This window comes from Colobus angolensis, unplaced genomic scaffold (assembly GCF_000951035.1).
Source record: "Colobus angolensis palliatus isolate OR3802 unplaced genomic scaffold, Cang.pa_1.0 Scaffold492, whole genome shotgun sequence".
Classification (NCBI taxonomy): domain Eukaryota; kingdom Metazoa; phylum Chordata; class Mammalia; order Primates; family Cercopithecidae; genus Colobus; species Colobus angolensis.
Window position 1 is genome coordinate 885489 of NW_012118399.1, and position 15776 is coordinate 901264.

At 35.7% G+C, this 15776-nt stretch overlaps 1 protein-coding gene across 3 annotated transcripts in view; it reads right to left on the minus strand.

The window, feature by feature from the left end:
* Window positions 1-14968, minus strand: part of PPP1R1C (protein phosphatase 1, regulatory (inhibitor) subunit 1C) — a 141247-nt gene extending 126279 nt beyond the window's left edge. The window contains exons 1-2 of one of the 3 annotated variants that reach the window (XM_011959421.1): window positions 14602-14962; window positions 12876-12936 (exon numbers count right to left, since the gene is read on the minus strand). In XM_011959421.1, the coding sequence (XP_011814811.1) occupies window positions 12876-12936; window positions 14602-14682 (142 nt within the window). In that variant the 5' untranslated portion in view covers window positions 14683-14962. Of the gene's footprint in view, window positions 1-12875; window positions 12958-14601 lie in introns of all 3 variants that reach the window. The other 2 variants (XM_011959420.1, XM_011959419.1) reach the window with 2 other exon arrangements.
* Between the last annotated feature and the right edge of the window lie 808 nt (window positions 14969-15776).

Here is a 15776-nt window from a genome sequence, read left to right on the forward strand (position 1 = left end):
CATAATAATCCAATGGGTTATGCATCCACAAGTGTAAGTACCTGTGAACTGGGAGGACAAGAATAAACCTTGTGGAACACTCAGGTTAGTTTTAATGACCTCTATTTTCCTTCCACAGTGAGAGTTGCTCCATCCTCAGAGCCTTATTTGCAGCCATCCTATCCAGAGAGGAATTATAAGGCCTCATATACATGGATCTTTCTTCTTTCCATTCACATTAAATTTTATTAATTCCAAGATCTGTTCCTTCAGAACATTATCAGGTGACAGAAAGGCATTGGGCAATCAACTGGAGCAAATGTATTAATAGATCCAATCGTTGAAACCGAGGGCTAACCTGATTAAGCCCACCAAGCTTAACCTGCCTTGTTCGCTTTTAACGGCTTACTTCTAGTTGGAATTAAAACCTAGATAGCTAAAAGTCACATAACCAAATAATACATAACTAAACTTTCATTAGCTTCCTTATAATATCTCTGATAATATCTCTGATGTGTATGTCTCTATGGTAACTGTTGCTAAAAATTGTTTTTCAGGAGCAAGGGGGCAAACTCCTGTCCAGTTCAAATTAGTCGAGATTACCGATCCTCCAACTTGGCCTGCCTGGTTGACCAAAACGTGACCTTTTGATGTCAGGAGGCCGACAACCCCACCTTCAGATCATGCTAATGCCACTGTTTTTGGAACATCCATCCTATGAAGAGCCATGTAGATTGATTACACTTGGACAGAATTCTGATTATCTCACCTTTCCTACCCACCAATCACCTTTCCCCACACTTTAGACCAACCCTGTTTCTATCCTGTAAGTACTACCAAGCCCTGATTTCAGGGAGATGAGTTTGAGATTTGTTCTCTCATTTACTCTCCCAGCAGCCTTGTGAATAAAATCTTTTCTCTTTTGCAAAGGCCACCATCACAGTGATTGGCTTACAGCTAGCTGGCATCATGGTGTCATGATGTATTATGCTTACTGGTGCAAAACATTCTAGCTGGAGTAGTCCATAAAGGTTTCATGAAGGAAGGGGGATTTGATCTGAGTCTCACAGGACAAGAAGAACTGAAATGGGAGGGAAGGGAAGATGACTGTATGTGCACAAATTGGTCATGTTTTAAGTTAACTAGAATCCAGATGTCCCTCAGCCTTGCAATTAATGATGGTTTAAATAAAGACAATGATTTTTTTAAAAATAAATGGATTATATATATGAAAACACAGAGATGAATAAATAACAGGGTTCAACTCTAAGGAGGGAATAATGGATGATATTTATTTTTTTCTATTTGGTTATCTGATTTTTTTTTATTTTAGCTTGTAGAATAAAATATCTAGTATTAACAATGCTAAAACAGTCTTCTTAACTAATCAATACAAAAGAAAAGAAAAAAGTATAGAACTGCCACTTCAAAACCAACTCACTTTGGAATAAAGACGAAATGCATATTGGGATATATTATATCAAATAGAATCTCACATGGCCAAGCTACTAAGAGGAGCTTGTTTATATTTTATTCCATGAAGAAAACAAATAAAATAGAAAGAGTGTTGTGTTACTTACTTACAGAAATAAAGATGTTATTAATATAGTAGGAAGTACATTGACCTTGGTTACATAACCTATGTGTACATTACAGACCTACTTACTGAAATAGCTCTTTTGACCTTGAACAGCTCACCCATCACCCTCTCTCTGTAAAATGGAGTTTAAATATTCATTTGATAGAGTTTGTAAGGACATATATTATAGAACAAATGGATTTGCAAACTATAAATCTACCAAAAGTAAGATACATTTCTATAACCCCCTTTAAATTTGCTTTTGGTATGTTTTTCTTTTTAAATTATTTGACTTGTAGCTTAGAGGCATTTTTTTTCTCTTTTCTGTCCTAAACATGTTTCAAAATATATTTTGAATATGTTGCTTATTCTGTAAGTGTCTAAATGAAAAGTACAGCTGGTGTTTGTCTTGATTCCAGTGATGGCTGTGTACTGTAGATCTAGAAAGTGTGAAAATATTTGCAGACATCTCCAGACCCTTAAGTAAAAAATTGTCCTTTATTGGCTAAGTGAAGCAGGAACTCCGGGCTATTCACCAAGTAAAATGACCTGTGGTGGAAATTGAGATGGCCCATTTTAGCCCAATCATTCATGCTGTTTTGCTTCACTGAAATGTGATGGTGAGTGAGTCTCTGGCATTCTTTCTTGAAAACCTTTTAACCATTGGAGGCAGGTGAGAAGTGCTTAAAATTCATGAAGAAAGAGTGGATATTCTTAAAACTGTTTTGGGAAGCAAATCCAGCTTAAGCCTGATCCTAGTTGATCGGAAATCTTTACACATTTTGAAAAATTATTTTCAGTAGGAAGTTCTCTATGATAAATAAACAAGGTTCTTGTGTTCTGCTTTATGAGCCCTCCACAAAAATAAAGGAGTAACTTAAGTGGTAACATTAACCATAATCTAACAATCATCTTCCTTTCTTCTGTTTGTTTCCTTTTAATCAAGTCTCAGCTTTAGTGCAGTTGTCAACAATTTGTGTAATAAGATTCTACAGACTGTGGAGGAAATGGCTGACTTATTCAAAAGAAGGAATGAGAATGATGTGTAGATTATGATGAAATAGATGAGCGAGTCATGAGAAGACTCCAGGTGCCTTATCTTAACTAATTAAAAGCTAGGGCAGGTAAATTAGAGGATACAAATTAGAGCTTATGACAAATCAATTATGAAAGTAAAGCTGCCATAGTCGATCACATATCATATAATTATGTCTGCCAAAAGCCTCTCACACAAACCAGAATGGGCAAAGACCGAGCCTAGCATCAATAGTGTTGCCAACATGCATGATCTCACTTGATTCCAGCAACACAACCAATGCCAGTGTTACCAGGATCCCTGCTTCCTGGAGGAGGAAACGAAGACTCAGACATTTACTCATGCCACAAGTGAAATCCACGTTCACTGATTCTAAGGTTAGGGTCCTTAGTCCTACACAAAACGGCCTCCCAGTGTTAAAGTGAAAGAAAACTAGTTTGAAAGTTACTGTGTGAGTTCAGAATAAAGCACTATGTGTCACAGACACAGCAGAAACAATAAAAACACATAGGACAGGTTCAATCTGTAGAATAGAGTTGACAGAAAAGACACTGATATATTTAAGGCATGAAGGAGAGAGAGAGGAGCCAGAGATGATCCTAACGTTGTTTGGTTTAGTGATTAGAAGAATGGGGATAAAACTAACTGAAATGCTGAAGTCTATAGTTGAAAAGTTGTCTTCAAATATGGATGATGCCTTTTAGTTAGACATTGACTTTCAGGTGGTAGTTGGAGGAGCTCAATTTCTACATCTAATTATAATACTTCTGTCCATAAATCATGAAAATGCACATATCAAACCTACTCAAATGAGAATATAATCTTAAAGTATTATTAATATTCAATACATGCAACTTATTCTTTAAAATACTCTTTTTTACTTTTTAAAAAATAATTTAATAAATCTCATTACTTGAATCCATGCCAGTAATTTCAATGCTTTTTATTCAAGGTTGGATTTTAAAATAATACAATTTGCTTTTAATCTATTGGTTTTTAAATTCAAGATGTTAGAAACATAAAAAATTATTAGTTTATTCCATTTAAAACCTGAATTTTCAAAGCTTTTCAAGACACTTTGGCAGGTTCAGGCCTCTTTTGTAAGTCAGATTACTTAGTGGATATGGATTTATTACTTGGCTAAGTAGTCCACGTGGTGTCTTTTTTTACATACAGTTGGTTATCTGCCTCTGTGTGCATCATGTGTATGCGTGTTCATGCATGTAAATATTTGTGTATATGTCTTCTAATACTCTGTTACTTATCATCAGACAGGGGAAAAAGCATAAAATGATATTGCATCATTGAGGTAAAGTATTCTAAAAATTGGATTCCAAAATAACTTCTCATTCTTCTATGTTGTGCCTCCAGTTCTATTTTCACAAGCAAGTCAATATATATTTACACGTAAGGAGTGTAATTCTGAAAATTGTTTTCCATAATGATGGAAAATTGCTGCCAGAGAATGAAAAAAATATGAAAGATTATAAATTCCCTAGCTTTTTCGTTTGCACAGTCCTTTTTTTCCTCAGCATTATTTCCAAGGTGAAATTGTAATTGTGTTCTAATCAAATTGTCAATATATATCTTTCATGACGTGGATTTTGGCAACTTATTTCACAAATGGCTTTGTTAAACACTAATTTTTACTATATCAAATTATTCTAAATGACATAAAGTAATTGAGCTACATTCAGAGATAGTATTCTACCCAAGCCCAGAGAAGACTCACAGATACACGTGTAATATTTTCCAACATGTGCTGGGAACCCCTGTGTATTAGGGAAGATCTGAAGGGGCCTGAATGAGTATGGAGAGGGCAGAGACAGCACACAGACTGGGAGGGAGACGGTGAATTCTGAGCCCCCTGATTGTCACAGCTGGGACATTTGTTTTAGGACACGCCTTTCCCTCCATCTCTGGCTTTCACAGGTCCTTTCTGGTCCCCAGATAGGCAATTTTTCTAAGGTGTCAAGGACAATGTGTTATATCTTCAGAATACTTGCGTTTTAGAAGTTACAGCAACAACTGTAAAAGGTAAGACTTCAGGTAGTATAGAAACTAATTTAGGGAGACACTTTCCAGTATCTCTAAAATCTTACCACTTAGGTGTTTCAACCTGTTATAGTGCTTTCTCAATGTCCTTTGCAGTTTTATCTGTTTAATTTGAAAGCCTTGGATGGAGCTTCTATTATCCAAGTAGACTACAGTCCCTGTCACAGCCTACTGTCCTTCTCAGGGCCCAGGCTCTCATCCATGTCACCTGCCCAGGTCCCGGGACATTTCTGCTTAAGCCCCTGGTAAATTCTGTCTGGAATTGTGTCTAGAATTGTGGAAAGTGTGTGAGATCACTACTTAGTGGAAGTGATGCCTAGAAAATGATGAGAGAAAAGACAGAAAAATCCCAAGGCTCAAGGGCTTGCTCTTGAACAATTCCAAAAAAAGAAATTTAGAAATAACATTTTTCTATCAAGTACACAGCTTAGCTAGATTCATTGTTAGAGGTCCACTAATTTATGATCTTGTGGAATCTGACTATCAACTAGAAGCAATTAGAAAGAACTGACAGTAATTTTTTCTATCAAATTTGAAACTGAACAACTGTTAAGTTAGAACAACTGACAATTATGTCATCTGTGTTTACTACTACGCAGACACAAAAATGGGCATCTATTTAGTCAATGGACTCAGACTAGCGTTCTTTGAAATGGATGTATTCTATATTTAGTGAAACGTAGTGGTGTGGGAAAACACATGCATTTTGGTAACACATGAGCCCAACTACCTCATGTGACTTCTTGGGCCTTAGGAGGATGAGCTATTTTTCTGAGGAAACTTAGGCAGTAAACAGCCATCTAAGATTTATATCCAGACATAAGTGATTCCAAAGCCTCTACTCTTAAGTATTACAGGTCTGCCTCCCCAAAATAATCATTGTCATTTATCAGGCATCTAGTCTATGTATTGTACAACATTTTAATCTAATCTTGAAAAACCCCGTGATAGACACTTCTTTACTGAATGAAATATATGTATTTTTGGCATATACTATTGGTTTTACTATAAAAATACATGTGTCAGATTGTAAATATGTCTTAGATAAGTTTCTCCATGTGAGTAGGTTGATAATTTACCTGTTTTATCCCCTAGAAGAGTAATATTGTGCTTTAATCAGAGCTGGTGCCAAAAAAGTTTGAAGGATTGACTTTGAATAGTTCACAGGCATTTAACATCTACTCTACTAGTAAGTTGGAATAAATAGTAAAATTTTAGTTCTGACCTCAATCCTTAATAGCTTAAAGCCCAAAGATCAAAATAAGTCATGCAAATGCTTTATAGACCAGGAAGCATAATAAATAAGTGCCTCTATGCCTTGGCCAGAATTAGCTTTACTGTGGTTTCAGCAACCGGGATTTCTGTTATTACAATTGTATCATGGTACATCCAGACATAATATTCTCTGTTACCTAGACTACATGTTCCCAGAGGATTTAGAATAAGGACTCAATAAATCGAATTGAATGTATAAACCAATAAACAGCTTTAAGAGTAGGAGCTAAGAGAAGAATATTAGACTAACAAAACCAGACAATGGGTCAAATTATTCAGGGAAATCTTTTGCAATTTAAGTGAGTCTTGTGCTGAAATTTATTTAAATTGAGAAGTTTGTGAAAAAGACGGACTGATGTATGCAAGTGAGTCAATCTAGACTAAGTCTTAAGAGTCAGCAGAAGAGAACTGCTTTGATAAATAAAGGTTAGACAGAACATAGAACAGAGATGCTGTATGAAAAGAAGTGAATAAAAATGGAGTGGAGTCAAAATTGAGCAACAAGAGTATCTGATAGATATCTCTAAAAGATTTTTATACTCAATCCTCAAATTTTTTTTTTCTTTCTACATACTGTTGGAATATGAATTTCATTTTTGGTCAAACACAAATTTGCCATAAATATGTCAATTATTTGCAATAATGTTTTCATAACCTTATGAAAAACCTAAGCATCAGTAGCATGCTCATTTTAAAAAAATCTTAGGAACTCATATTTTACGAAAATTATATTGACAAACAGGGCATGCTCAGTTAAACCAACACTACAATATAGGATACATAATACTTCCACAATTGTATATTCGTCTCCTGATGAATTAGGGGGTATTATAGATCTTTTTTTTTTTTCTTACCCACTACTACTGTTTTTTGGGAAAACTATTTGCCAGTCACTAACACCATATGGATTAGAAAAAAGCTGGGCCATTTTTGAATGAGAAATGCAGGTCCCTTTCATTTTTGTTTTTCATTTAATTTGAAGATCCAACTAGTTACTTTGAACACTTACAATATAGCAAGCCTTGTCATTATAAAGAATCGGAACCTCTATCTTTGGCCCACAATTATTCCAACTGATTGGGCTATTTGGCTGCACACACTGAAGAGTTAAGGGAAAATAAGTCAATTAACTGTACAGTACATGAATCATCAAAAGCCACATGTGTAACTTTTTAAAACATAATTCAGCATTCAATAACTCATAAAAATAAATGCTGAGGGAAATAGGCTTTTTTGACAATTTCTTAAAAATTAGTACTAGCTAACACTTCAATGATCTTCAAACACTGGATCATTTTTTTGTATTATATTGTCATTAATACACACAAGGTAAAATAAATGCTGAGCAATCAGCAATGATTGTGGATTCAAATGAATTACAACCACGTTCAAATGAGACAATTTAAAATGCAACATAACTATGTGGACAATGGGCCAGTATAGCATTTATTTGAATACATTTAATTGGAGGTCCCTGGGGGTGGCTGGTACCTCAAGATCTGGGCCTGACAATGTCTTACTCATCTTTAAGAGTCCCCAGAAACTTCTCAGTATGATCCCTGGAGCCCAATTTTCTCTTGACAACACAATCATTCATTTTACAAAATAGAGGGACTCCATGAAAAGAGATTTTGTGCATGTGATGCCTTAATACTGAAATAAATTTCTACTTTCATTCTGTTGACCCTGAAAAACTTCCTGTTATTTTTGGATTAAAAAATCATCACCAGAAAGTTCTGGAGTCCCCTTTTGTTTTGAACAATTCAACCTTAGTCCAGCATTATTTTCTAGCTATCATCCAATGTCTCAGGAATCCAATCTAGAGGCTTCAAGATCTCAGTATTTTTTAACTTAGTTTCAGAATCCTGAAATGCATTTAGAAAGCAATATGCTACATATAGTATAAACTGTGGCTTCTTTTTCAGTTTGTAGAGCTGAATAGCCAAAGCAATTGGACATCTCAGTTCTCTCTAATGACCAGGCCTGCTATCAAATTTGAAAGGAGATAGTATGATATTTAGTATCATATATACCTTATGTCTCCTATTAACTAACTTTTGGGAACCTGAGGCATGTGAGAACAACCTTTGTTTTTATTCTTGATTTGAAAGGATATTTGACGCTAAACGAGTCAAAGATAAAGTCGATTTCCCCAAAATTTGGCTGTGATAGGAAGTTCAATAAATATACTCAAAAAACTATTTTACCTTATGTTTCGGATTCCACTTTTTAGATATACAGCGAGCTTTTAAATGACGTCAAAACTCCTGGGTACTCACCCAAATCTGCACTTAGCTCCAGGCCTCATACAGCTCACTCATGTTTAATAGGCATCAGGCCCATTAAATATAATTGTAACCATATTGTCTCTGCTTAATGGTAAATGGAAAACAATGGATGCCACAAACTTTAATATTCAGAAGACTTGGTCTAGGCTGGCTTTTTACTGGAAGACTGTGTCCAGCTCTGGGCTTCAAAGGCAGAGCAATAGGGAGAACTTGGATAGAGTTTATTAAAGCCCTTAGGGAGATTGGGAAGAAAAGAAAATAATCATTCATTCATATTTTTTAAAAGGTGAGAAATGACTTTCTATCGCAGAGAACAAATGAAGAGTTATTTTAGAATAAAGTGGGGAATTTATATTTAAGTTTGGTATAAGAAACTATTTTCTAACATCTGAAATTATCAGAGCTGGAGTTGAAAACCCCGGGTAATTATGGATTCTTCTCTGAGGTATATAAAATGGAGTGAGTCTCAGGGATTTGAGTTGGTTTATATACGTCTGTCATGAAGATGTGTGACTAAAGTAGGTATTTTCTGAAATCATTGTCTAACTCCAGATTTCAAACGCTAGTAGCCAAATATACAGTCTATAGATGTCATGGAGTAAATTACAGAAAGTGTCTTTGCCATTTATTTCCCTATAGGGAGGATTTACACATAAGCAGGTCTGTAGATAAAAAAAAATGTATAAGAACCAAACCAATTCACTGCAGATTATACAAAAGTAAAAGCAAACAGCACACAGTATAAGAATAGATAGCAATGCTCTCCTGTATAACTTCAGAGAGCTTATCATAAAGAGGCCCTTAATCAGAAGAGGAACTGAAACACAGAGAGGCAATTTGCTACAAGGTCACATTGGTAGCCCCAGAAAACATTTGAAAAAGACGAAATATAGGGATCTTTGGCGATTCCTTATACCCCCTATCTCAGTTTGTCAGTATCTTTTTGCTGCCACCTGACTGTTGAGAGTTATTCCTAGGAGCAAATACATTGTTTCTGCTTTTTCTACCCTAAAGAAACACCTTTGCTATTAAACTTTCCCAGACCTCATGCCCTCAATTTAAAAGTTTTAGTTTCATTTCCCACTATTTTGAGTTAAACTGATTTAATAACCCATGTCAGAGGGTGATATATCCTTAACAGGTTAAGTATCTGTTTACATAGTGCTTGTACTGCTGAGAGTTCTAGGTTATTTGTTAGAAAGGGACTGATGGGACATTATGCTGCTCCTAGAATGCAGTTAATCAGGTGCCTATCTCATCTATGTGTTTAGACCAGCATAGATGAACTAGCAAACAAAAATCTGAATATACATGCTGAAATATCTTTCTATTTTTCCTCTACAAAATATAAACAGAATATATATATATAATCATTCTTTCAAATAATCCTATAATTTACTCTTCCTGCAAACAGTTCAAAAGATTTTTTAAAAAGCAAACTATGTCTAATTCATTTAACAGTGATTGCAGTACACTGATCTTGTCATATGAATTGGAATGGTTTATTAATTATGTTTCTATAACAAATAATTTAATTTTCTTTGCTTTATTAATTGACAATAAAGAAAGATTTGCAGGGTTCTGCAAAGATTTGCAGAATTTTAAACAGCATTAATGACAGGTGAGTCCAAGAACAACCAATTATTCCCTGGCCAATTTCAGTGAATTGAAGAGATTTGTTTAGTTTTACCAGGATTTAAAGCTACACCCAGTTTTTGTTTTTCAAAGAACATACTGCTTTTGGGGGACAGGAGAAACAGTTGCTTAAAAATGGTCATTTAACACTTATGAGGGTTTTTGTTGTTACTTGTTTTGTTGTTTGATAGAGAGTCTTCAGATAATGTTTGGAAAAGAAACTGTTAGATAGTCCAGAAATATTTAGAACAGATGAGATTATGAAGATTCTGTTTTTCTTGTTATATCTTCATTCTTAAATATCACATGCAAATATTACATTCCCAAACACATCAGTTAATGACACCTAATCTGTGTTGCACTTTGCAATTTTTAAGGCATGTTCATGTTAACTCTTTTGATCATTACACAACCCTGTGAGGCTGAAAGAAAGAACATTATGATCACTATTTTATAGATGAGAAAATAAAGCTTGGAGGCCGGGCACGGTGGCTCATGGCTGTAATCCCAGCAGTTGGGGAGGCCGAGGCGGGCGGATCATGAGGTCAGGAGATGGAGACCATCCTGGCTAACACGGTGAAACCCCATCTCTACTAAAAAAAATACAAAAAAATTTGCCGGGTGTGGTGGCGGGCAACTGTAGTCCCAGCGACTTGGGAGGCTGAGGCAGGAGAATGGCGTGAATCCAGGAGACGGAGCTTGCAGTGAGCCCAGATCGTGCCACTGCACTCCAGCCTGGGTGACAGAGTGAGACTCCGTCGCAAAAAACAAACAAACAAACAAACAAAACCTTGGAGATATCCTTTTCCCAAGATCACATCACGTGGCTCGTTAAGACCAGTATCCAAGTTTGATTTGGTTTAGTGTTCTTTTTTTGCTGTCTGTTTCTTTGTTGTTGTTGTTGTTGTTTTATCTTTAGAGTTATTTCCCCAATAAGCTTGGTGCTAGATCATTTTTATTGGGAAAACCATAAGCTTTCAAGGGTTTTACTACAAAAATCCATCACTAGTCCAAAATCTCTAGTTGCCATGCACACTTATCCAAGTCCTATACACAGCCAAAAGCTTATTAATTCTTTGTAGACTATTCTAGTTTCCATAAAGGGGGAAGAAGATGCAGACAGGTGATTTACTAAAATACAGTAGTTCTCTGTGAGATGCTATTTGCCTCTAATTTGTCCCCAATGGTGCTTAAAAAACAGAGAAGGATGAGGTCAATTACATAAAAGGGACAATGCCATCTAGTAATTGGGAGATCTGACAAGAAAAAGGTTTCTAGAGAAAAACTGAATCTCATTCCTAGGGATATTTAAGTACAATCCCTAATCTACTAAGATAAGTGGTACAGACAATGGATTTATTTTGTTTGGTTTTCCTTGTTTATAGGGCCTGAATGACTAGTCACATTATAAAGCCTTCACCATGTAGTGCAAACTGATATTTTCAAAGCCAGTGCCAGTGGAAATGTATGGGCTTCAGTATCAGAATTACCTGCATTTGTCTCTGGAATCCATCACTTCTAGTGGAATAGCCACAAAAATCACTTCACCTCTCTGATAAACACTTTCCTCATCCAAATGGCACATATTTGGCACTCAAGAAAATGTAGGTGCTATTTTGGGAGTTCAAATGAGAGGATGAAGGTCACTTACATGACTTCACTATGTTCAAACAGCAACAATGCCTGTAGACCTCTGAAAACTGCTTTCCAAGAGATAGAACACCTAGAAATCAAGTTGTGCAGTACACCTCATGGCAGGCATGGGGAGGAAAGTTTCAGGACATTGCAGAAGTGTCTGCTACTGTGAGCAAGGCAGTGATGGAAAAGTGCTATAAAATTACCCCCGCAAATCAGGAAGACTTCATTATCTTCATACTTGTATTTATTTTTAAACTATAATTACATATTATTTGCACCTCTTATCTAACCAAATATAAGTAAGTTAACATGTATTGAGATAATATATTTGAAAATAATTTAAAATGCAATGGCACTCTAAAGTTATAGGATCAAGTTATAATTGTTTGTTTTCAACAGAAATAAATTAGCTTACTTATTTTCCATCACCTGAAAATGTTCTTGGATTTGGGCTCAAGGATGAATAGTCTGTTAGTTGACTTTCTTTTTATATGTTTCTCTAATTAGAAAAGAGTCTGAAAAAGTCAAGGACTATTTCACCCTGGTATTCTTAGATCACTCACTACAGTCTATTATTAGACATATTATGTTTCCACTGTTTAAACTCCTTTTGTCTACCCATTATTGTTTATACCTGCAGAAAATCCAACACCAAGTTCTGCCTGGTTACAAATTAATGCCATCACCGTTCCTATCCTACTTGTATATCCAGAAGCAGCATTTCAATGTGAGACTAAAAATCACCCCGCTCAATAAGTAAATAATGTTTGTGGATTACAGATCATAGTCTTTTATCAGGAATAATAATGCAGTTTTCATTTTTACAGGAAATGGAAAATAAAACCTCAACAAATGGGTTTAGCCATTCAGAATGGCTCTCAAATAGGCAGTGCTGAAAATTGATCTGGTTACTTGTCAATTACATTATTCAGAGATGACATCAGCAGCAAAGCTGAAGCCAACTCTGGGTCATTGCCCACCCCATGTTAACCTTTTCCATATAAAAACCTTACTCTGTAAAGAGATAAGCATCTCTAGGGCTGTAATTTAAGCTTTGAAACCAAATTGAACAGCTTTCCTCCAGCCTCATTAATAAGCTGTGATCCAGGTCCCATACAAACACCTGAACATATGACAGCCAGTGCTAACAAAACATTTCATAGCATATCATCACTCGTGATATTCTAGAGGAAATACAGACTGTTGGTGGAGATCATTCCTGTAATATTTATTTCTGATTCTGTTTATGATCCATTTTTATAGATTAGTTTTCTAGAGCATTGCTAACTGAAATCCTAAATTGAAACTTTTCAGTAATGACATGTACTTTGATGTTCTTCAAACAATTCCATTCTGTTCCATCAGTGTGAAACACATCATGCTTCTTTACCTGGGGGGTTATGCTCATTGAGAATCACAAGTGATGCTGGTGTAGGTCTTCTTTTCCTGATCTGTGAAGGACAAAAGGCGAGCTAATATCAGTGAATATTAGACACTGCTCCAGGTTACTCTGCAGCTTGCAAAGATGTCTCATCCTCATCTTTTCCCCACATGCAAAAGCAAACTTCTGGAGGACACATGGAAGGTGCTCACTAATTTTATTTTGAAATAATAGAAAGCCACAGAATTGAACTGTCTGATAGAAGTATCACCCACCCTCTTTGACCAAAAAGCTACATTTCCACAGAAGAGAAATAATTATATACAATTGAATGATACAACAGAAAATTAATTTACAGTGAAGGTACAGGGTTGACCTGATAATGTTAGTGGCTCACTTAGAGCCTCATAACATTGGTGATGCTTTCAAGATTTGTTACACTTATTTTTAAACAGGATAAGGAAGAGCTTGCAAACCTATTTCTAGCAGGTACCAGAGTTAAATTAGCAGCATAAGCTTTGAATTTCAATTGATTTTGTTAACTTTTTTATTTTCTAGATAATATTTAGAACACAAAAACAAATGAAGAATAAATATGGATCTTATGAGAATATGTAACTTATTACAAACTCTAAAGTTTATTTTTCATTTTAAGAGTTACAGGAGCATAGTATTATCAGAATCCCTTGAATATAATATCCTTTATTTGTTTATTATATTCATTTATGGGTAAATTCCCAAAGTAAATGTCAGTAGGATAGAGAATACAATTTATCAATGACATCCCGTCCAAGATAGAAGCAACATCCCGTCCAAGATGGAAGCAACATTCCATTCAGCATAGATAGACACATGTTCAAGGTTACATTTATCTGGCCTGAGTCTAGGTGCATCTACATCAGATTGTCAAAACATCCTGAAACACTATGAGTCACGGATTAAATAATTATTTTTAAGACTTTATTTCAAATACTTGGAACAGGATTCAAAAATAATTTAGGTTTTAAGAAATGAATGGATTAGGTTGATGTCCTCATAAATTTCTTTGCTTTTGCCTCCTCACAGTTGCAGTTCTACGAAATGCCATTGCATCAAGAGTTGAAGTAAATCTGAATATGAAAGGTGATACAGATGTAAACCAATATTAGACACGGACAAAGAATCTAGGAAATGTTAAAATACTGTTTGTAATGTCTGAACAAAACAATTTTAAAATTGTACAAAAAGCTACAAATCCTCGCTGTAATATATTATATAAACTTACAATCATTGTTTTGGGTTCACAATAAAAAACATATGAAAATAAAGTATTCAACCTATAGTCTGAAACTATCTCAGGATTTAATGTTATTGCTAAATCAATCATTTTATTTTATAAAAAATGAAATAAAATTTTGCTCATTTTGATAATTTGTTTGAAAGTTGCTCTAAATGTTGAAACTGTTATTTTAATGAGCAAAAATGAACAGATTTATGAATCCATATCTGAATTGCTTACAGAGCCATTTTCCCCTCGGAGGTGCTCATTTTGTATCATATGAAGTGCTACATTTTCGACAATAGTTCTCCCAATGCAATTTAAATGCAAGTATGTATAAAAACCAACTTATTTCTTGTTTATATATCTTGAAAGTCACAGCAAAATCAAGAGGTAAAGAACATTTCAATTAATAACAAGAATAGATGTTCATATTACCTTATGTACAGGAATTGTACCCCATGCAATTTCACTTACCTGCTCTGCTGCTTCAGGTGCAATCTGACTCTGGAATAAAGGCACAGCAAATTGTATCTTTTTGGGACTGTTGGGCTCCATGATAATGAAGATAATTAGTCAGAGATGTGAAGAGCTCAGAAAGACTAACCCTAAGTGGTGTCCGGATGTGTTTCCTCAGACACACTCCACTAAGCCACACAGAGTGCTTCGTAATAAATAGCTGTAATTCCAGAGCGAGCAAGTGAAGATGCTGAGGTTTGAGTAACCCCCTTCTTCAATATCCACGGTGATGCCTGGCTTGCCTGTTCCCCCACCAATCCTTTGGATCCTCTCAGCACAATACAGAAAGGAACAATATGCTAATTGTGTGCCTCTTCACTAATACACATGCCAAGCATTCACTCAGCAGCTAATTGAAAATGCAATGCTAGCCTTGAAGGACCCACTGCCCTGGGATTAGAAAGAATGGCTCTATCCACTGTACATTACTAACCGGCTGTTCAAAAGTGCAATGTAAGCTCCCTCTGAGTATTGCAGGGATGGGCCATTCATTATTGATGAACATCAAGCAGGAAGTTTTTAGAGTTGGGGGCAGGGTTTGGGTATAGAATCATTTCTCTCGGCAACTCATAAGTCAGACACCTTTGCTATTTCATACTCAGCTACGAAACAGTTGAATGGCCGTGGAGGGTAAGCCACAAGCAATAATATTAGCTATATTTATGCTATCACATCTGGTTAGTTTAGACTCATCCTAGGAGGCAGAGCATCTGTGGTGTAGTGAGGGCAGCATTACTACAGGGCTGAGCAGATCTTACTTGGAGTTCCATCTTCATAATTAACAAGCTCTATGGCCTGCAGAAAATTACTGGCTATGTCTAGGCCTCCACATTTCCATCAGAAAAATGAGGGGGTGGGACTCAATGACCTTTAAAGTCCCATTCTGTTCCAACATTCTAAAATTGTAGTTCACAGTTTTCATTAGAGTGGAAAGTATTGTACTGCTAAATTTAGCAAACAGCTTGGAAGTCACTGCTGCTTCAGTGACCTCTATTTTATTTCCTGGTGGAGCCAGTTACATTCTCTGACTTGGAAGAATACAGAAACGACTGGAAAACATTAGTAGAAACCTAATGGTAGTCAACATTGTGACTTGTTGTCAATAGTAGAGATGTACGCAAAGATAAGGACTT